General features: G+C 50.9%; 1 protein-coding gene across 1 annotated transcript in view; it reads left to right on the top strand.

Annotated features, from left to right (window-relative positions):
* Positions 1-21,979, top strand: part of WWC2 (WW and C2 domain containing 2) — a 122,957-nt gene that overhangs the window by 76,136 nt on the left and 24,842 nt on the right. The window contains exons 6-14 of the mRNA XM_090258929.1: positions 2,595-2,724; positions 5,576-5,722; positions 6,350-6,423; positions 9,672-9,914; positions 15,017-15,106; positions 15,917-16,533; positions 19,602-19,731; positions 20,293-20,373; positions 20,472-20,558. Coding sequence (XP_090115055.1) covers positions 2,595-2,724; positions 5,576-5,722; positions 6,350-6,423; positions 9,672-9,914; positions 15,017-15,106; positions 15,917-16,533; positions 19,602-19,731; positions 20,293-20,373; positions 20,472-20,558 — 1,599 coding nt within the window. The remainder of the gene's footprint in view (positions 1-2,594; positions 2,725-5,575; positions 5,723-6,349; positions 6,424-9,671; positions 9,915-15,016; positions 15,107-15,916; positions 16,534-19,601; positions 19,732-20,292; positions 20,374-20,471; positions 20,559-21,979) is intronic.

Below are 21,979 nucleotides of genomic sequence, written 5' to 3'. Positions count from 1 at the left end.
CTTCACCATAGAATGAAATTTCTTTTTGTTGTTGAATCTGGAATTCCAGTGTAACTTACACTTGGGCTTTCGTTTTCCTTGGGACGAGGGTTTATGCCGGATGAGTAGATGTGGTTTTATTCTCTGAATTATTCATTTCATTCCGTCGGTGGTCCCAAATTTGACTTTGGCCTGAGCTATCATGTAGCGTCTGTGTGTAGGTGGATGCCAGGAAGAAGCCTGTTGTCACTCTGCCACTTCCAGTGTCCCCTCGGAGCTGGCAAAGGGGAAGTGAAGAGACGGATGCCCAGCAAGCCCAAAGGGTCCTTACTATTTAGGGAAGACGTGCAAGTGGTGATCTCTTCTCTTTCAGAAGAGATTACGATATCGGTAAAAATTAACTCTAGGGACACACAAACCAAAGAAAGGTTTGTTTTAATTTTTTTAGGGAAAAATATTAAATGGTATTTCTCAAATTAAGGTAAAAAAAAAAATAACAGTACTTTGTTTTAAAAATCAGCAAATAATGCTCATATTTTATTATACCGTCCGTTGGTGTCAAAAGAGAAAAAAAGGTGGAAGATGAAAAGTGGAGGAGAAAAGGGGGAGCCGTGGAGGTGAAGGGGAAGAGCCCCGTGGGAGGGTCAGGGGAGGCAGGCAGGAGCTGGGGAGGGGAGGAAGGGCCGTGAGAGGCTGCCCGGGGGGCGCCTGGCCGAGAGGGCTCGCTCGGTCGGAGCTAACGTTTGTGGTGGAGCCGTGGAGAGCCGGGCCCTTCTCACCTGTCCCTGAAGCTCTCCGGAAGTTAAAGCAGCAGTCTTCTGTTTTTAAAGGCTAAAGTGTATTCCTGAAAACAGCACACCTGCTTTTCTATTTTCAAAGTTAAATTTGATTTCTGAATTAAAGAGTTGGTTGACCGTCCTGTTCTGGACGTTTCCCCCCCAAACAGAAAGAAGGAAGTTGGGCTTCAGGGATTTTCTTGGCCCCAGTTTGAGACGCCGATGCTACCAACTAGATCATGAACCTCGCAGAATTTTTTAAATCAGCATTAAGCCTTTTGCCTCAACTAAGTTTAATACTTAAGGGACCCAATGGTTTCATTGATAAACCCCTTCTCCAATAAATGGGATTAACCAATATTCAAAGTGCTCGTAGGGTTTTTATCACACGTTCTAAGTGTAACAGTCCTACGAGCCCCAAGCGGAGCCTGTTGTTTCAAGGCTGGTGCCCCGATGGGCGCAGGGTTTAGGCAGTTTCGGGGTGACCTTTGCCTCCCCTTTCTGGCCCTGGATTCTTCCTCCGGAGAACGTGACTGGCAGTAGCTCTCTCTCGGGTCCCCTCCCGCCCCGAACACTGGGTGTGTGTTTAATTCGGTGACTTCATTAGTTGTACTTTCTTATCAAATGACCTTATGATGAAATTTATTTTATTGTCTCAGGTTCTTTAAGACTTTAATTCCTTGTTCAGTAGCATAAACTGTTTACTAAACTAGTACTTGGGGGAATATGTAATCTGCACTCTGTGTTTGTTTGAGTAAACTTTGGAAGAGGGAAGGAGACGGCTTTTTTTTTTTTTTTTTTCATTAAACCCTTCACATTGAAATGCATATAAATTATGAAATGTTTTAAACCCAATGAGCTCAGAGCCGGTTTTCTGTGGTGTCACAGGCGGCCCTTCTCTATGGGTAAAACCACGAGTATGGGGGGCTGAGGGGGCGGGGCCGTAGCCGGCATCCCCCGGGGGGCCCGCTGTGCTCCGTGTGACCCCTGGGCCGGTGGTGGGCAGGAGCAGGAGAAAGGTGAAGAGGGCGTGAAGCCGTTGTTTGGGAAGAATGGGGTGATTTGGGGAGGCCCTGCACACACAGAATTCGGTTCCTCTGACACAGGGGGACCGTGTGAACTGCAGGGACCGTTGGTCAGCACATCGCTGGGGGGCACAAATCCGCTCACGGAAGGGCCCTCGATTCAGTGTTGACAGATGAGCACATCTGCCCTCTGCCTTGTTCCTGGGCTTGAGCGCATTCAGCCAGGCGAGCAATTTTACCCCGATGCATAAACTTATAAAAATAGAATAAATACATTTTGTATATTTAAAAGAAACGAGAAACTAACTGCGGGACCCGAGTACTGCAGTGTGCCCGCTGGTGTAAGTAATACTCACTGCCGTCTGTCGAGGGCCTGCCAGGCGGCGGGCACCATGCCGCCGTCTGCGCAGACGTCCTGCAGCCACGGTCCGGCCGCAGCGACGAACCCCGAGTCCCTAGGGCGGCCCAGGGTATTGGTGTTTCTGTCCTTCCACTCAGTCGCTGCCCCGCATCCTGAACCCCTCTCAGGGTGGATCAGGATCAGCCTGCGATGAGGCATGAGCTCTGCCCGCGGTGGGATCCCCAACACTGAAGGCGAGAGGACTGGGCACGAGGGGGGAGGCGGGGGGAGCCTTTGCTGGGAGGGAGGCGAGCAGGAGAGACAGAGGAGGAACATCAGCCGGAAAGGATGATGCTGGCGTGTGAGAGAAGGACTGAGACAGTCAGCCGGCTGAGACAACCCCAAACCAGTTCCCCGGTCTGTTTTACTTGTACTCTGACATTCTTTGATTTTTTTTTTTTTTCCTTTGAACAGAATTGATAAGAAAATGTCTGGAGGCCAGAGCGGCTATGAACTCAGTGAAGCCAAAGCCATTCTAACCGAGCTGAAATCAATCAGAAAGGCTATTAGCTCAGGAGAGAAAGAAAAACAGGATCTGATGCAGGTATGTTATGGGACGTTTTGTTACGTTTCTGGGCCCCAGAAACTCTCCTTGAGGCAGAATTTCTCCATCAGCGTCGGATGGCCCTTGACGCTACCCTCCGCCCCCCCAGACCCCATTCATCCGGAATCTGGCCTCACAGCGGGTTGTCACAGCATAACGCTGCCAGCGAGGAAAACAGATTGGTTCCAAAGTCCTGGGAAGCTTACTTGAAGGCAGGCTTAGGAGGGCCTTTGAGACAGTGGGTGGCAGGTCCTTGAGCCCACATAAGGAGATTAGCGTCCTTGTACACCCTGTAGCTCACTGACAACTTCCTGCGGACCCCTGATCCTCGGCCCGGGATGCGCAAAGGGCATGTCACCGGTCATCAGCAAGTTAGAAGATGTGCCTTGAGCAGAAGGGCATCTTGCGTGAGGATCTTAGGAAAGCTTCTCCCATCCAGGTGCTTGTAGCAGTGACCCAGCAGGGGATATCTGGGTCGTCACCCTTGGGGGTCTGCTGGTGGCAGGAGAGCCCCTCATTACACTCGGAACCTCCACATACAGGTCTCAGCTGCCCATGACCCAGCCTCACGTGTAGAAAGAACAAACAACAGCCATTCACTAAACAGTATTCTAAGTTTGAATGTCTCTGTTGCAGATACAATTGTGTTTTTTAAAAGTGTATCTCTTCTTCCTTCTCCCCTCCTCCATCCCATAATTACCACAAGCACTGAGAATTCTTTGTGTTTTACATATTTGGAGTTCTTCACATAGCTGAGTGAGGATTCGGTGTATGTCTTTGAGAAAATGTTAGAGCCAGTGGTTTTTTTGGCATTTTTAATAGAACCTCTAACATTAAATACTATATTCAACTACTTCATGTCGGTTTTCAAAATGCTAGTTGAATATAGGTTGAATATATTCTGGAAGTCATATCATTTTGCATTTTGGCAATTTTTAAATAATTTGCGGAGAGAGATCAAATAGGAAAGACAATAGTAATAATGACAAATACTCTGAAGTATGGACCCTGTGCCAGGCAATCTTCTGCATGCCTTGCGTGGGAGTAATTCATTGAATTCTCACAGCAGCCCTAAAGACAGGTGCTGTTATTATCCCCAATTGCAGCACAGAAAAGCTGAGTAACTTACTTAAAGTCACACAGCCGGCATACGGCAGGACTACGACTCATACCCAGCTAGTCTTGCTCCAGGACACGTGGTATTCACACAAACATAACACAAATAACACTTTGCTTAGATATATGTTGTTTGTGTGTCACAATGATCCTGCTGATCAAATCAATAATTCCTGAGATGCACATAATAGATCCTTTGAAAATAGTTAATGGAACTTGAACAGATTTGTAGTGGAATCTATAAATTAGCAATTTTAGGTCATCTTCAATTCTTCCTGTAAACTTTGGGTTTATCCACAGGCCAGATTAAATTACAAGATTAGGTTCCTTCGTAATCTCTAAAGTATACAATGTAATTAATCAGGAGATGCAGAAATCAACAATAGAGCTGAAAGGGCCATTAGCTGTCTTCTGTGACCTTCAAACGTCTTTGACCACAGCTCCCAGTAAAAAATATATTTTATATCAAAGCCCACTAACACACAACTATCTTTACCCAGAGAGACACACAAAACAAATTTCACAGAAATAAGCCTGCTCTTGATACAGTAATGCACTCTGACTTCATTTTCTAGTCCCTTCTCTTGTTTTAAAAAACGTAGTCATTGTGACCTAAATCGATGAGTACATTGTCATCACAGACAGGCTTGAAGAACACTAGCCTTTTCACTGTGCAGGTGAAAAACTAGAAAGGACTTGCCCAAAACCACTAAACAATTTCTTGGTTCATTTCTGTGATGTGTTATTTGATAATGTGACCATTTAAGTTTTATCCCTTATTTATACATTTTGTATAAACATTCCTTTGAAAGAAAATAGAGATGGTTAGGTTAAATACGTGTGTATGTGTGTGTATATATATATATCAGATCTCTGATAGTTTTAATTTCTTATTATGAGACTCTTAAGTATCAGGATTAAATCCTGGTTCTTCTTAAAACTGATAATAAGCCACCACGACCCCCCCCCTTTTTTTTTTAGTGTTGTGTAAGCTTGTTTTGTCCTTGGTGGCAATTTAAATAAAATGTTTCCCTTTTTGGACTTGAACTTGCTCACGTCCTCCCTCCAAGGTCCACTCAGCCTGTCACCCCTGGAGCTGACGGCAGGCCCGTCTGCTCCGACCATCACTTTACCAAACTAAGCGGGTCCCCCTGAGCAGCACCACACAGTCGACAGACAGACGGGCTCAGGTCGCCTGTGAGTGTTGTGACCTCTGGGCCTCAGTTCCCTAATCTCTGACACTAACGTGCACTGAGTAGTCCCCCAGCCCCGTCCAGATGTAGGACGTCCGCTGAGGAAGACGATTTCCCGCCGTATCCCCGATGCGATTGCGTTATAGGTGTTCCATGTTTCCATGGGACTCCTGCGTAAAGTGAGTAGTTCTAGTTAAAACAGAGACTTCTTTTGTGTGACATTTAAAAAATAAAAAATCAACGTATTAAATATAAAGATGCCATTATTCGCAGGGTGAATAGCTCCCAGGCTGTCTTGGGAAAAGTAAGAAAGCCTGTTTAGTATGCTCTAGCATACTTCCAAAGTCACATGTATGTACAGTATGTGCAAAATTACATTCTACTCTTTACTTCCTCACTAATTTAAAGTGCTGTGCACCTGCTAAAACAATGTCGTTGCTTTTTCCATTGAGATGAGTTATTTCGATTTCATTTCACCTGGTGGGGAAGGTCTGCCCTCTTGAACGTAAAGCTTTCTGGGGCCCTTTGTGTTTCCTGCCCAGAGCCTTGCTAAGCTGCAGGAGCGCTTTCATCTGGATCAGAGCATCGGCAGATCCGAGCCAGACTTGAGGTCCAGTCCCGTCAGCTCTCACCTGTCTCTCTCCAGACAGACCCTCGATGCCGGGTCCCAGACAAGCATTTCCGGAGATGTAAGTCGCGCCTGTGGAAGGGCTGACCCAGTGCTCCCCGGGACGGGCCTTCATTACAGTACGGACATGTGTTCTCCCGTCTGGGCTGCCGTGAGCAGATGCACGATCGGTTCCCAGTCCCTTTCGTATTCTCTCATGCGCCTTTGAATTACGTGCTATGAAAGGAAAACAGTTAGAGGTCAACAGTAGGGCCTCCCTAGTTGAAGAAGTCAACTTTTGACGTTACTTAGTTCATATTTTATGCAGTTGAAAGCCAAATGATGGAAATTTTGACTCACGGTGATAAGGAAATTAGTTCCAGTTCATAAATTGTATTGACCGGTACACCCTTCCTAAACTCTTGGATACCAGAAACGTTTACCTGATACTTTTTATCTTGAATTTAATGTGTAGAGGAAATGACGTTAAAGTCTTTGAAAGAGAGACAAGCCTGAACTAAAAAGAAATGCTTTGCCCCTGTTTTGCCCCTCCTGAGACTATAAAGTAAGTGTCTTTTTCAGCTGAGTTTCTCCATTTCAGTCCCATCTTCTTTAGCTTTTCAATAACTGGTGCTTCCCAGAACCAAAAGCAGTTTCCCTTTGTTGATTAGCAGGGTTAATTGACTTTTTCCCTTTTGTTTCCTACTAGATCGGCGTGAGAAGTAGATCAAATTTAGCTGAGAAGGTCAGGCTGAGTCTCCAGTATGAAGAAGCCAAAAGAAGGTAACCGGGGGGCAGCTGTTCAGCCCGGGGGTCAGGGCCTCCAACGGCAGTGTCTTTCCCACAGCTCATTTCTGTCCTGTAGTGACATCTGCTGGCGCTCCCCACATGCTCTCGTGGAGGGGGTCCTTCGCTTTTAGAATGTAAGGTTGCAGAGGCCCCCCTCTCTGCCCGCCATCCCTTCCTTTGCCCTGGCCCCCAAAGCTGAAAAGCACGGAGAATCCGGGACAAGCATGGGAATGAAATTGTCCCCTTCTCTTCGGGAAGAGAGAACCTTTGAGCTGTCCAGTGCTTACAATTAAAAGCGCAATCGAGAAACCTGATGCAGTGGTTCAGATACAGGACGTGATGGGTACACGAGGTGTAAGGTAAACAGCTCCAAGCTTGTTCTTTTGTCTGAAGAGAAGACTCCTGCTCATGTCCCGGAAGAGCCGAGGTGTCTGGTCCAGTGACTTACCTCTGGGAGAAGGAAGAGAGATCCTTTTTGCCCTCCTTTTGCTCCTGACCCCCCGTGACACCCCGCACTGCCTTTTTCTTACCTGTGGCTCTGCGTGGGTAAGCCGCAGAGACTTCCCTGTTCCTGCCCAGTAGGCAGGCTCGCCCTGTTCTCCTGACACGGGACACCTGGCTCGTTTTGAGGGAAAGAGTCATGCTAAGACATTTGATATTATGATTTTCCTTTGAAGACTTGAAAGATGCTATTGATAAATCATTTCGGAAGACGTGGGAGAGGGGGCAAAAACTGCATTATCACCCTGCAGGGGACAGAGAAATCAGTCACGTTTCTCCTCCTCAGCATGAAAAGCTCAGGAAGACCAGCAGATACAGATTGAAGTAGGTCCATTGTTACTGGTGATGAGGACCATTTATAAGTAATTAGTCAGAGTCCTTAGAGGTTATCTAGCTTTAACAAAGTAATTATTTGATCAGCCTAAATACAATATTTGACTCTGCGTCGCCTCCGTTACGAATACGGCTCGGTTCTTCGGTTTACTGAAAGAACCCTACACTTTGGTCCGGAAATCATTAACCACGTGCGCTGGAGCGAGTCACTTGGTCTCTCCAAGCGACATTGGACTTGACTGATTTCAATGCCTATAAATTTTTTCAGGCAGGCTGTACATTTCTTGACGTTAGGAAATGCTTTGTGTACTTCCTCGGCCACCTCTCAGACCCCGGGGGAAGGGCGGCGCTCTGGGTCTGCTGCCCCGTGAGACGGGAAGCCTCTGGCGGAGGCTGGCGGCCGCCCTCCAGCTGTGAGCCCGCCGCCTTCAGCAGTGCGGACTCCTGGGCCCCACTGCAGACGATGTGCCGGCCTGCGCCCCGTTCTCTGAAGGACGGGGCCCGGAACTCAGCGTTACCCTGACAGCCTGGCCTGGTGCCCTGGCTTCTTGGGGGCTTGACTCGCGCCCCCCCAACCCCCACCGGGGTCAGCCTGAGCTTTCGCTTTACGCTGGCTCCTCGTGGATCTTCTGCCTGGCGCATGCACAGCACTTCTCCCAGGTGCTCCCGCAAACCCTCCTCTGTTCTCCAGATTTACTACATATTTTCAAGTGAAATCCAAGGCCTACCTGCCGCTCAGTTTCGCAACTCACAGAGGCCTCTCCGTCCTTCAGTGCATCATTGCTTCTGTTCCCTTCGGTCACACTGCCGTTCTGTTCCCTAACTCGAGGTTTTATTCTGAAGTCACTGGTGCCGCTGACGAGCGGTACATCTCAGGGGTTTGTGCATGTGTTGAAAATGCCTGGTCCTCGGTTCTGAATAAGTAGAGGCGGGTTGAGTTTCTCTGAAGGCTGTTTTCTCCTCCAGCCTTTGTTTTACGTGCTTAATGAAGCTAATAATACCATGCTTATTTAGCACTTTGATGATTAATTTTCCAGTATGTGGAGGCAGTTGTTTATGGTTTCATGGTTACAGCTGAAGAATAGCTGATGTTACATCTATCATAAATGCCGACGGCGGGTGAAAATCAGAAGTACGTTATACACGCAGTGCCAGTTTAAGGAGGCGACTTTATTTGTAACTAAAACGAGAAACTTGCGGCCCAGGAATGTGCAGCCACTCCCATCTCTGTCCTGATTACGTCTCTTTGTTCGCCTCTTTTCTCTGCTTCTACAACTTCCATCAAAAGGAAAAACAGAACCCCTCCCTCCTATTTGTTTTCCACGTTCTGACGTGTTCTGTAACCACAGCCGAGGTAACCGTCCAACATTTTTTCTAGGAACATGGCTTCCTCGTGCCAACGTCGGAGGGGTTCATAGTTGACCTTCGGCTTGTGCTCGTGGTCCCAATAGCCACGTGGCATTTCCCTTGTGAACAGCCTGGGTTGCCCTCACAGGGCCGCAGCGCAAACACGGGGCATCAGAACAGCCTTAGAGTCGGGAGTTGACTTGGCCATTGAGTATGAAGCTCTAGACACAGAGAAATTTGGGGTCAGGCAAAATTAGGAAACCAGGCAAGTTTCCCTTTTGCTGCTTCCTTGTCCCCCTCCCCCGTCCTGTCCCCGCAGTGCAGCACCTGTTGTCACCCCAGCGGTGCCGTCTGCCTCCTGCACAGCCAAGTGCCTGTCTGCAGAGGACAGCCAGGTTGAATGCCGGGACATCTCAGTGCTGGCTCTGCACGTGGTGTAGACACCCATCCGCACGCACCCTGGTGGGGAAGAGAGTTCACAGGGCACAGCTTAGGGAGGCCACGGGCGGAGGAAGCCAACCAAGCCTTGCTCCCCGTTCTGGGTGCTGGGGGAGCCTTGATGGATGGCCGTTTTCATCCCAGTTGGCCAACCGGATGCTCTCTCTCTACCCTCCTCCTCCCTTGACTGGCTCATACCCTGGGGACAACCGTTTCACTAGGGGGCAGCAGCCTAGAGCAGTGGCCTAGCAGGCATCATCCCCATAGCGCTGTTAACGAAGCCCCCAGGGACTCCCCCGGCACCCACACCTGCAGTCACAGGGCTGCTCTGCTTTGACGCTCAGTGTGCTTTGACCTGCACCCTTTTTTCAGACAGGGGAGTGCGCTCACTGCGATTTTAACGGAGGGAAAATGACAGGGGTGACAACTCCGTGTAGCATCAGGCCCAGAGACGGCCACGCTAGCGCTTGCTGTTCCCCTTCCTCAGACCAGGCAGACCACGGCCCTCTCCGCCTGGGCTCGTGGAGGACGCGGAGCACTTAAGCCCCGAACTTGGGCTGGTTTGTGTTTTCCCTCTCTTGGGAGGGCTAAGTAGGCGCACACCCGTTTCGTCTCTATTTCAGCATGGCCAACCTAAAAATCGAGTTGTCGAAACTGGACACTGAGGCCTGGCCCGGGGCGCTGGACGTGGAGAAGGAGAAGCTGATGCTGATCCACGAGAAAGAAGAGCTCTTGAAAGAGCTGCAGTTCGTGACGCCGCAGAAGCGCACGCGGGACGAGCTAGAGCGCCTGGAGGCCGAGCGGCAGCGGCTGGAGGAGGAGGTGCTGGCCGTGCGGGGCGCCCCGAGCCGGGCCCTGGCCGAGAGGTGGGTGTCCTCCCTGGGGCCGGTCCCCTGGGCAGTGTGGTCTCAGGGGCTGCGTCTGTTGGCAGTGGACTGAGAACCAGCGCAGAGGGGCTTCCGTTCTGTCCTCCCGTCCTTCCGTGTCCCTCAGCTCTGTGTCTGTTAGGAACGTGAAAACTCCGTGAACGTCGACATACACCCAGGAATGCTGATAACAATAGCTACTAACTGTTGCACCCTGATAAGGAGGATGATCTGGACCGTTAGAAGCTTTCTAGTCTAAATTTTACTACTTGCAAGAATGCAAACATTTGCTGCTTTTCATTTTGCAAGGAAAGGGCAGCGTGCCGCTCCCTAACATCTGAACAAGGCAAATGTCCGCCTGGGTGTCTGTCAGCTGAAACCCCCACTGAAGTAGGTAAAATGTAAAGGGAAGCGCTTTAAGCAGTTTCCTGATCTCTGCGAGAACGGGTAAATTGATCATTTCATTTTAAAAATCCAGTTCTGTAATCAGATCGGCTGGACTGGGACGCGGTGGACTCCCGGGGTGTCAGCCTGACGGGCACTCGTCTGCACAGGGGCCCGCTGTCCGCGCCCTGATGCCTGACGCAGTCCGACACCGGCGTCCGCCGTGGGCCACGTGGCCCTGTGGCCCTTTAGCACTGACACAGCCCCTCAGGCCACAGCGAGGAGCTGTGCTCATTCCAGAAAGACAAGCAAGAAACTCACATTCGTGTAATTCTGAGTGACCCAGAAGTCACTTCAAAATATGCAGCCCTAATCCAGCCGCCTCATTTATTTTTTTTAACTTCTTGGCTTCTTGCCTTCTAATTCTTTGTGCTCTATAAGTGTCTAAGGCAGTGGTTCTCAACCTCCCTAACGCCGCGACCCTTTAATACAGTTCCTCGTGTTGTGGTGACCCCCAACCACAACTAAAGCATAGTGATTAATCACAAAAACAAGATGTAATTATATATGTGTGTTCCGATGGTCTTAGGCAACCCCTGTGAAAGGGTCGTTCAACCCCCAGGAGATTGCGACCCACAGGTTGAGAACCACTGGTCTAAGGTAATGTGTCTACATCACATCAAAACATGTAGGAGGGAGAGAACTCTTGGCGTTCCAGGTGAGGTGGTAACATTGAACTTGCCTTCCCTGAGTTGAACTGTTTTGGGGAGAACTGACTTTTGCTTGGTCAAGATAACGCATGGCTACAGCCTCAGAGCTGGAGGGAGCACCAAGAAGTATCACGAGGGGAATCCTCGGCAGGTGACATCCTGGTCCTCTCTTAGATAATTCTCATTGCCCTCACCTGCCGCTTCCTTCCTCCCCGTCCCGCTCTGGTGTCCCGTGGAGCTCATTAGAGGCTCAGCTTCAAGTAGATGTGAGCAAGGCCAGCCAGGGAAGGACCCACCCGACAGAGATCCGAAGGAACAGCAGCTGAGGGGGAGAGGCAGGATTCAGTTACTGCCTCGCTGTCGTGGGCGTGCGGGTGGGTACAGCTTCCGTCTCTAGGACAGGAGTGGGATGATCATCAGGAAATGTGAGGGAGTGGGCAGCTCTGCAGGCCCGTGTGAACAACACCGGTAATAGTCGCCCTTCCTGCGTGCTGCACAGGCACGTGTGCCTGAGGTACGGAGCCCGTCTCGGCTGCCCTCCCCCGTGGAACGTGGGTCCGAGAGAGAGAAACCAGGCGCGCGTTTGCTTGCTTTGCCCAGCTTTGCAGGCGTGCCGTTTTGTCTTTTTTTATTAGGGCTAGAGCTTCAAAAGGGACTGATGAAGTAACATTAAAAATATACTTTGTTCCTAAGTGCTGAGACACTGGCTTTTAAACGTTTGTTTGCACAAACATAGTAACTGTCACAAATGCATAGGAATGTTCAGCCTCTGTGTGTGGCCTGTGTCTGCCAGCACTGTCCCCGGGTCCCTGTTCCTGAGCCTGCCACCGTGGCGGGGAAGCAGCAGGAGAGAGCTGCTCTCCAAGGGAGCAGCAGCAGAGATGGCCCGCACAGGACAAGTCACGCAGCGTAGGAGTCTTCACACGTCCTTCAGTCTTTCCCTGCAGTCAGTGAGGTGCCTTAAACCCCGTGTTCTCTATGACATTGCCCCCTCCCCTCTCTCAGACCGTAGGGCTTTTATCTTACTTCTTGCCAAGATGTCTTCATTGTTTCTTAGTGACAGTCCTGCACCACACAGGGACATTTTAGTCACCAGTGGACCACATGGACAGTGGTGGTCCCCCCAAATCATAACGGAGCTGCGACATTCCTGTCACCTGGTGACATCGAGGCCATCCTAAGGCCGTAGCACAGCTCCTGGCCCGCACGTTCGCGGCCATGCAGACGTCCACCCACGTGCTCTTCCGTCCGGTACTTCCTACTTGATGGTGGTGACACCGGGCCATGTCACTGGTTTATGTCGTCACCGTACTGCACTTTTTAGCGTTAAATTAGCATGCACTCTAGAAAGAGTGCTTTTAAAAAGTTTGCTGAAGAGTCAATAATTTTTAGAGCCTTTCAAAAAAGAGCACGTTACAGACAGACAGACAGGATGCCGAGTTACATCCCCGGGAGCCTCACACGCGCCGTGTTTACTGTGACTCGATCGCAGCGTTTTCTCTCGTCCCGATTTAATCCCACGGCGCTGTGTCCCAGGCATGCAGAGGGCGGAGCCTTCCAGGCTTGTCCGAGGGCACTTGGCAGTGTTTGCACAGCAGTGAGTAACAGCGCCTGTCTCCGGGTGCGCCCTCGCCGTTCCCTGGCAGGTGACTGACTGTATCCGTGTTTCTGCCACTGAGAAAAAGAAGCAAGCAAGTGGGGGTATGAGTGTCATTTATTTTTTAATGGAAAAGGAACTTCCCCCTTCAACAGGGGACTTGACACTGTCCCCGTGTGGAAAGTTGAGGGTGGTCTGCACCAGGAGGGGCACCGCAGGAAGGCAGCGGGCACACGAAACCCACTGTGGCCTGGCAGAAGGCAGCTGAGCCGACGGAGCGGAGCAGCAGCAGGACCCGTGGGAGGGGTCTTTAGGGGCGAGGCTGAAAAGACCCTGTCCCACCAGGAGCACTGGAAGGACAGAGACTGGAGACGGGCCTGCACCCTCTTGAAGGGGCGGCTGTCTGAGCAGCATCTTCTAGCTCCTGGTCCAGAGGGAGCTGGGCAGGTCGCTTCCTACGAAGGACCCCTAGAATCTGAGGGAGGCTTCCAGCTCCCACGAGGAGGGGCTGTGCCGGTGCCTCAGACAGGAGCCCCAGCACTGGACGGAGGACGGCCACCGTCACCCAGCGGGGGCTCGTTTTGCTTCTCCCAGAGGAGATGTCATGCAAACACCCACGAAAAGGGAGCGCTGGGCAGGGGCTCCTGGCTCTTCCAACAGCCTGGCTGGACGAGGGAGAAGGGGCTGACGCTCACCTTCCAGGAGCATGGGATGTGACTGGGGAACACGCCAACAAGGACAGGAAAGCCAGGCCCAGGGGTCCCCGGGGCCCTGAAGGGGCCCGGAGTGCAGCCCCTGAGCAACTACCCAGTGCAGGGAGGGAGGGCACCAGCACTGTGACTGAGACGGGATTTTAAATTTCAGCGCGAAACGCACAGATGTCATAAGGAAGCCTCCCCGACGCGTCAGAAAAACCTTCATGTGTTTGTACAGTATCCAGTGTTAAAACTTAAGTAGGAAGTGCTTCTCTTTCAGAAGACATGGATTTTAGTAGATTTTTAGGCTTTCTCCAGACCTGTATTTATTTCATCTATTTTGTATTCACATTTTCTCTCATTGGGTTTTTATTTATGTTTAAGAGATTTTAAAAATACAGGCTCTCCTCCTTTTCAAAGTACACCTTTGAAGCTGTGAAGTAAGAATTTATCACCCTTTGAAGTGCTAAACAGAATGACAAGAATTCCTTTTTTTTATTTGGACATATAATGGCGGGTTGGTGGCACATCAAAGGATAGGTCCCTATAAATAAAACACGGGCATGTTTTCTTACTGCCTGAAACACAAGTAACATTTCAAAGAAGGAGAAAATGAGGGACATTTTCTCTTTCTCCAAGGGGGAGGAGCCGATTCTTATACCGCCACCTGGCAGGCCATGGCGAGGCTCTGAGTACGGAAGGCTGGTTTAGCTCACATCTGCAGGGCCTCACCACCCACAACGCCATCGGACCCCACACACCCCAGCCTGGAACCCCGGCTGTCCTGGGATGTCCCCCGCAGTGTGTCCGCAATGACAGACGACCCTCGTGCGGGCTCCTTCTTGCATAAACCCCTGGGTGCTTCATCGATTTTCAGCTGACTTATTCAAGCACACAGTTCCATAAGAGTCTTTTTTTCTTTTTCTTAAACCTCAAACACTAATGCAGGTGAATTCAAGGAGACAGCATGTCATAAGGGTCCGGTGCAGGGACTGAGACAGACGTACTGCAGACGGGAAGGGAGAGCGTGTTTCTGTCTTTATCCTGCACAGTTTGGACTAATTTGTTTCATCGTCTCTAAAACTCACCAAATTAAGATAGAGATTTTTATCACTAAATATTATTTTGGCACTGTCTGCACCCAAGTCAGTCCCTAGGAGGCTCTTGTATACAATAACAGTAACAGTTGTTACTGTTAAATTGTTTTAGTAACGAAAGCCCAGTCACAGCCTGTGGCTAGTTTCTTGTTTTGCTTCTCGCTCGCGCTCTCTATAATTCTGAAGAGCATGAGGTTTTTTTTTTAATCCATTTAAGAAAATCTTAGAGGGCTCGAGCAACAAGGAGAAAGGACTCGTGGACATGGGCCACAGTGTGGGGATTGATGGGGGGAGGGGATACAAGGGGTTAAATGGGAATGGAAAGAATACAATAAAAACTTTTTTTTTAAAGAAACTTTTAGAAAATCAAATTAAAACATTCTCTGTTGCCCTGAGATTTGATATAGCAACCCCCCCCCCCCAATGAGACTTGGCTGTGGACGCCTCTGCCCCCTTTGCTTCCTGCTGGGGTTCTGTTTTCTCTCGGCCGGGGTCACCAGCTTTCCCCCTCGTGGTCTGTAATGTTTGTGTAACAGGAATCTTTTCCTTCCCTTCAGTTTTCACACTTTCCCATCATCATTTGAAAACACAGATTCACCCGTGTGTGTGTTTTTTCTAGATTGAAGCTAGAAGAGCAAAGAAAAGAGCTGTTGCAGAAACTTGAAGAAACTACCAAATTAACTACTTACCTGCACTCACAACTTAAAAGGTGAGCCCGTCCAGTGCTTGAGGGGAGGGTCATTCTCGACTGCGTTCCGGCATGTTTTCATCCACCTCTGATTCCTTTTCTCCTTATGTTCAACCATTGAAAAGAAGAGAACAGAGTTATACTAGCACGATTAACACTTGAGTCTCCAAACTGAAAGCTGCGTAGGTCTTTATTCATGAGCCCCAAGGTCGTATTTGGAAAACATTTGAAATATGTTGTGGGAAGAAGGTGTATTTCAGCTTCAGTCCGTATTTAGGGAAATGACGTTTTCTCCCCATCAGCTTTTCTTTGAAAAAGGGCAGGAGGGGGACTCCTCAGAAAACATATTCACTATTTAAATACGCAGAGAAGAGGAGAGAAGGGTGAGCCCAGGGGCCTCTGTGTAACCGCTTTGTCTCCAGAAGCTTCTTCTGTTTCTCTGGCAAATAAGAAGTTTCATTTGTTAAACAGAGTAACTACACTGGCACCTTGTACTATTTACGCCCCTTCTGTTATAAATTTTAAATTGCGTAGTTGCTTCAGCACATCTCTGCAGGTAGAGCTGTCCACAGGTATTTGCTCCCCTTTGGTCACTTTTGCAAAAGGGGGATGGTTTTTAATAAGAGTAAGATGGCCGCTTAAAGAGCATTTAGAGAGCCAGGTTGAAAATGTTCATGAGGAAACCTGGGACTGTGTGGTGTGACAGCAAGTTCCTTGGCCTTGTCACTGAGGACGTTCTCTGGTCTCGCTGGGGTCTGAAGAGCCATCAGCGGTCGTGCTTGGGTCTCCGTGTGACACCAGTTTCTAAAAGGTGTCATTTCCTTTCCGCAGCCTCTCCGCCAGCACCCTGTCCGTGTCGTCTGGGAGCAGCCTTGGGTCCCTGGCCTCCAGTCGGGGGTCTCTGAACACCTCCAGCAGAGGGTCCCTCAATTCCCTCAGTTCCAGCGAGCTCTACTACACCAGTCAGGGGGACCAGATAGATGCGGATTATCAGTACAAACTGGACTTCCTGCTGCAAGAAAAGGGGGGCTACATCCCTTCCGGCCCCATCACCACCATCCACGAGAACGAAGTGGTCAAGTCCCCCAGCCAGCCCGGCCAGGGCGGCCCCTGCGGGGCGGCGGCCGCAGCCACCGGCCACACGCCCCCGCCGGCCGAGGCCCCCAAGTCGGTGACGTCCCTGTCCTCCCGGTCCTCCCTCTCCTCCTTGTCCCCGCCCGGCTCTCCCTTGGTGCTGGAAAGCACGTTTCCCCTGTCTCCTCACGACGTCCCTCTCCAGTTCACCAGCGACTTTGACGACTGTGAACTGCGCAGCCACTTTGCAGACCTGGGTCTGGGCGAGAACCCAACGCTGCTGGAGGCCGACGTGGGAGGCGCGTCCCAGTCTCTCTTGGAGGACAAGGGCCTCCCCGGATGTGCCAGGGAGCCCTTCTGTGAAGGAACGGCAGGTAATGCAGACCCGGCTGTCCTCTGCACCCTCTTCACGGTGATAAGGGGGAGACCGGAGCGTTACTTTTTCCATATAAACAAATGGAAAAAGGTCCCCTTCTCTTCCAGCCGCTCTTTTATTTTGGCTTCGTTGAAGGAGTTTTTGATTGATATCCCTAGACATCTTTTTTTCCTTTATCAAATAAAGGTCACCTCCCCAGGGTAATCACTTAATCACTAAGTATCTGTCCTGCTGTCTGGACACCCTCTGTGATGTGCTTGTGGCCACACGTCATCCCTCCAAACAGATTCAGGCTCTGAAAAGAGCAAGGCAAAGAAAAGTGCTTTCTTTCCAAAGTTGGCCTAAGACGGATGAAAGCCAAAGCAATTAGCATACCAGCTAATTAGTACCAGGGTTCAGCGTTTGGGCTGCTCCGGGGATTCTATATAAATACAATTTCTGTTTCACGCCAGAAACGCCCTTTCTGCCTCGTTTGCGGGGCGCGGGTTCCGGGCACAGTGTCACGCTGCCCCCTCCTGGCCACATTTCTCGTTGCAGCCCAAGGACGGGCCGCAGACGCACGTCCTTCCTTACTCCGCGTTTATACTCAGATAGACAGAAACGGGGGGAGAATTTAATGTCTCTGGGATTGTTTTCCTTTGAGAAGCAGAAGCTGTTATATATTAGATGCAGTTATAAAGAGGACCAGAGGGGACCCTGGCTGGCGCACGGTCACGGCTGCGGCCCAAGGAGGGGGTTCTGTCGCAGCCCCGGTAGCCCCGCACAGACCTGCACGGGCCACGTCACTGGGTGTCCAAACACAGACGAGGACGGGCCTCTCAGGAAGTATCTTCTTGCTGTTTCAAGGAGCACATTTGTACTTTTATGGTCTTAGGGATTCTAAGTATTCCTTGATTGGGCAGTTCAGATGTTTAAATGGATAGAAGAATCCTCCTGTTTGTGTGGCCGGCGCAGGAGATGCGCGTCTGGTTTGTGGGCCACTGCCTGGCAGGTGCCCGAGCTGCAGGGGACGTGTTACTGCATTAATCAGCCACGAGGAGAATGAGCACAGGAGTGGGGCTTACGGGGTGGCCCCGATAAAGCACAGCAGACACCTGCCCGGGCCGCCCTCTGCCCCGGAAGGAGTGCCGTGTGTGCGGTGGGCTCCACCCTGCAGCCGGCCACGGCCGCCCCTTGACCCAGTCTCTCCAGCTTGTTCGTCGTCTAAAAAATGGGGGTGATAGGTGCCTGCCTCGTAGGACTCTGGGAGGATTGTGCCATAATGCACCCGAAGCTTCAGTGCCTGGGGCCCGGCACCTGGTTCGTGGGAGTTAGTATAGAGCGTGGCAACACGGAGTCACACGCTGAACCCTGTGCCACCACAGGCCGCTGCCCTCTAGGAAAGGACAGAAGGGACAGCAGGGTGGTCTCGCTGCCAGTCTTCTGGGCGTTGGACTTGAAGGGTCTGACATTTCTTGAACGTTTCAAAGCTGTGTTTGCTCTTCGTGTGTTTGGAGTGCCCACCAGGGACCACTTCTCAACACTCAGTGCATTGGAGGGGCCAGTCAGTGAAGCCAGGTGCTGGAGAAGGGGGGTGGGGGGTGGTGAGAACACCACCCAAGGTCTGTCCCTGCCCAGGGGGTCCCAAAGCCCTGAAGTCCCTGTCCTGCCCTACACCAGAGACCAGAGTCTCTGAAACTTCTCCAAGACATATAATTACTTATGTATATACACACATGTATGTATATAATTAAGTAATATAATTATTAAGTAATTCTATATATATCAGTTCCATGAAACAAATAATCATGATGCATTTCGAAAGTTAAAAGGTCACCCTAAGGAGAGATACATTGTAGAACTTTGCAAGGAATATTTAGTTTCATGCCTGAAAACACCCGAAAGCGTATATTGAACTGTAAAGACTAATTCTCTTCAGCGCAGTTCACCACCCCTCGGTCTGTCCAGGGAATGTCTGACCTTGGCGTGGGGGCAGGTGGCTCCTGGCAGTGACGCTGACCATCTCCCTCGGTGCGCGAGAGCCTCGTGCAAGTCAAGCCAGGCTCCTTTTCTGTGCACCCTGCACCCCAGCACCCATCCCTGCTGACTGGCGACAGCTGAGCTGCAGTAACTCCAAAGTCCTTCCACAGGCAGTGCCTGTTATTGTCAAGGTCACTGTCAGGCTGCTGCCGTTATTCAGGGATTGGGGCGGGGGTAATCAATAAATCATGTCCTCGCCTCCACCCCTCCCACAGGGAGGTGGGCGGAGAGAAGCCACTTCATCAACAAGGAAAAAACAGCCCCACCTCCAGCAATCAATCCTGTCATCTGAAGCCCTAAAACTGAAACATCTTAACAAGATGTAAAGTCACCAGCGGGCGGGCGCAGAGGGGGTGAAACGCACACCAACCCTGATCCCTGCTCGCTGCCTCCGGAGGATGAGAGAACTCCACAGGCTTGCCGCTTACTTTGTAGGAACACAGCTTCCAGTGAGTGGTCCTTGCTCACCGCAGGGTGCTGGGGTGTGAATAGGAGTTAGAGATAAAAGTTAAGGGGTCTTTGGTGGTCAGGATTCAGTAGCACAGGTGTTTGTTTGTGTTTTCATGGTATTAGCTGGTGAGGAATTCTCTATGTGAAAGACTTTAACTTCTACAGGGGGTGTAGACTCTGGCATGTGGGGAGGGGAGGGAGCCAAAGGGGATCCCTCCTGCCACGGAGGAGCTAGACGCTCCATTATAGAGACATCTGATACGTGAGGGAGGCAGGCAGTTCCCACCCCTGCGTGGATGGCACCTGCAGTGAATACCTAAAAAACAGGCACGGGGCCAATGAGAATGTGTGACTCACCCCTTCCCTTAAAATACCTCAACACCGTATTCTCCATCAAACACTGGCTAAAATAATTGGCGTCCAGGAACCCTGTGAGTCGCAGAGCCTTGAATCGTCCACATGGGTTGGTTGGGCGGGTACCAGCCTTGCTTCTCGGATGGGGATTTTCCCTGGGCTCTCAGGACCGAACTGCATGTGTGCTTTCGGTTTCACGTGTCCTCGTAAGAAAGCCTCCCCTGCTGCCTCTCTGCCCCTCAGACGCGGAGAAGTCGTTACCGAAAAGGAGAGGGAGCCGCTTGCTCGGGGAGAAAACGGCCTGCGTGTCTGCGGCCGTGTCCGACGAGTCCGTGGCCGCAGACAGCGGGGTCTACGAAGCCTTCGTGAAGCAGTAAGGGTCCCTTCCAGCAGGAGGACGTCTCGGTCACCCCGCCGCTCCCCCCGGCACGCGGTGGGTGGGAGCGGGAATGCTCTCCGCGGGGCCCGGGCTGGAGCACGGGAGAAACGGTGTGCCTGCACCTATCCGTGTGCCCAAAACGGGCCACCAGCCAGGAAAGCGGCAGACAGGTGGCTGTCCTCGGACACCTCACCCTCTTTGAGACTTAAACCTTGATTGGGGACCGTGGAGTGAGGTTGGCCACGGCCCACTTGGCACAGCCGGCTCCTCATAAAGCCCCGCATGTGCCCAGGGGCGCGGTGTACCCCAGGGAGGCTCAGGAAAGTCGGGCATCAGAGAGCCTTCCCCCAACGGGCCAGAGACCGACCCCTCTTCACGAGGGGAAGATGTCAGAGGGAATTTTCACCGCACCAGCCCCGCGGGGGGCAGGGGTGGGCTAGGGAGGGGTGCTGTTAATTAGGGTTTTCACTCAAACTGACTAAGTGGCAGCAGGAACGGCACCCGTGAGATTCCCGTTAATAAGTCGTTCTCCCCCCGCTGCTTCTCCGGTCCCAGGCCAAGCGAGGTCGAAGACGTGCCTTACAGTGAGGAGGACACCGCCGTGGTGGAGACGGCCCAGGTGCAGATCGGACTCAGGTAAAGGGCCGCGCACCGGGGAGGGGCGCGTCTAGACATCTGCGCGGCGACAGCTGGCCTGTGCTCTCGGCGCCACTCATCAGCTTCTCTTCTCCCAGATACGATGCGAAAAGGTCAAGCTTCGTGGTGATGATAGCGCAGCTCCGCAATCTCCACGCCTTCCTGATGCCTCATGCTTCAAAAGTGTAAGTAAAATCGGTGAGGGACAAGGCGAGGAACGATCATTGTACCTTGTGATCAGCGATCCATCCAACGAAGTTACGGAAAACACAGCGCAGGGCCCGCGTGTCTCATCCACGGCAGCTGGAGATGGGGAGGGAAGGGGAAGTGAAGGAGGCACTCCGGGCTTTGATTGTTATCCAACTGACTTATGATTAAGAATAGGAACCAAGATTTTTTTTTATCTCCCTTTCTGCAGAAATTGTGTATTATGCTGGGGTGAGGCATGATATTTTTGAAATACAATTAGAACCTTTTGTTATTGCTGAGTTATGACTACTCACAACTTGGCTTGGAGGGGCTTTTCTGGCCCTTTACATGGAAGCACAGTGATTAAATTTTATTTATCGGTATGACGTTCGCAAGCATCATGTCATGCTACATGTAAGCATATGTATATCATGTTTTATCATCAAATGTTCACTTCCCTGTGACCACTAATTCCTTAAAGTTATATCACTTCCCAAAACGATGAATCCCAAGGAAGTGGTGGACGTCATGCTGCGCAGTTTACCACTTCCTGACAGGTATATATTTCCGGAGATCTTTATCATCGTTCACACTTCCTGGAGTCAGGGGCTCTCTTAAGGGCCCATGGCTATAAAGCACCAAGAAGAAGCCAGCTTTCAGCTTAGCATCTCTGACTTAGACTCCAGAATCTGTAAGTCCACCCTGCACTTAGTACCACGCTGACTATTCTAGGACAAGGGCCCGGGCGTAGGAAGGAGCTCTCGGGGGCTGACTCTCAAGTCTCTCCCCAGCCAGGTGAACATTTCCCTTCGTGACAGAGAATATTCCTCAGTGACAAGGACGTCTGATGGAGTAAACGTGAGAATTCTGGATGCTTTTCCTGTGGGTTTCCTTTTTCTTTTTTAATTTTCCTTTGAAGTGCACATCGTAATAGTCTAAGAATTATCAGAGAAAAGAAGCCAGATCTAAGAAACGAAGACCTGGAGGGAGGTTACTTAGTAGGCGATAGATAGTGGTGTACTGATGGTCCCCAAAGCTGGAGGGGAACAGGGTTCAGACGGCCTCCTGAATCGAGTTCTGGGGAATCCACATCATCAGTGAGACCAGCAAGGACGGAAGGCGTGCAGGAAGTGGCTGGATCACCCCAGAGAGCCTGCTTCTGGGATAGAGGGGAGGACAACCCACCGGTGGTATTCAAGGAACACGGGCTTCAGGATCGTACCCGTGACTGCTCCCTACCACTGAATACTCTGGGATGTCGGAGCTGCATTGGCTGCCTTTTCGTTTTAGTACAGCATGTCCGGGAGGGACAAGTCTGTCTGCCAGGGATGGAGTCTACAAACAGTGGGAGTCCACCCACACGTTCAGGAGAAAAGTACAGAGCTCGTCAAGAACGCGTCCTTTCTTTAAACTCACA

Source organism: Furipterus horrens, unplaced genomic scaffold (genome assembly GCF_987537825.1).
Source record: "Furipterus horrens unplaced genomic scaffold, mFurHor1.1.pri manual_scaffold_12, whole genome shotgun sequence".
Classification (NCBI taxonomy): domain Eukaryota; kingdom Metazoa; phylum Chordata; class Mammalia; order Chiroptera; family Furipteridae; genus Furipterus; species Furipterus horrens.
The sequence above is the reverse complement of the archived record's forward strand: the minus strand, read 5'-3'. Positions and strand labels throughout refer to the sequence as shown.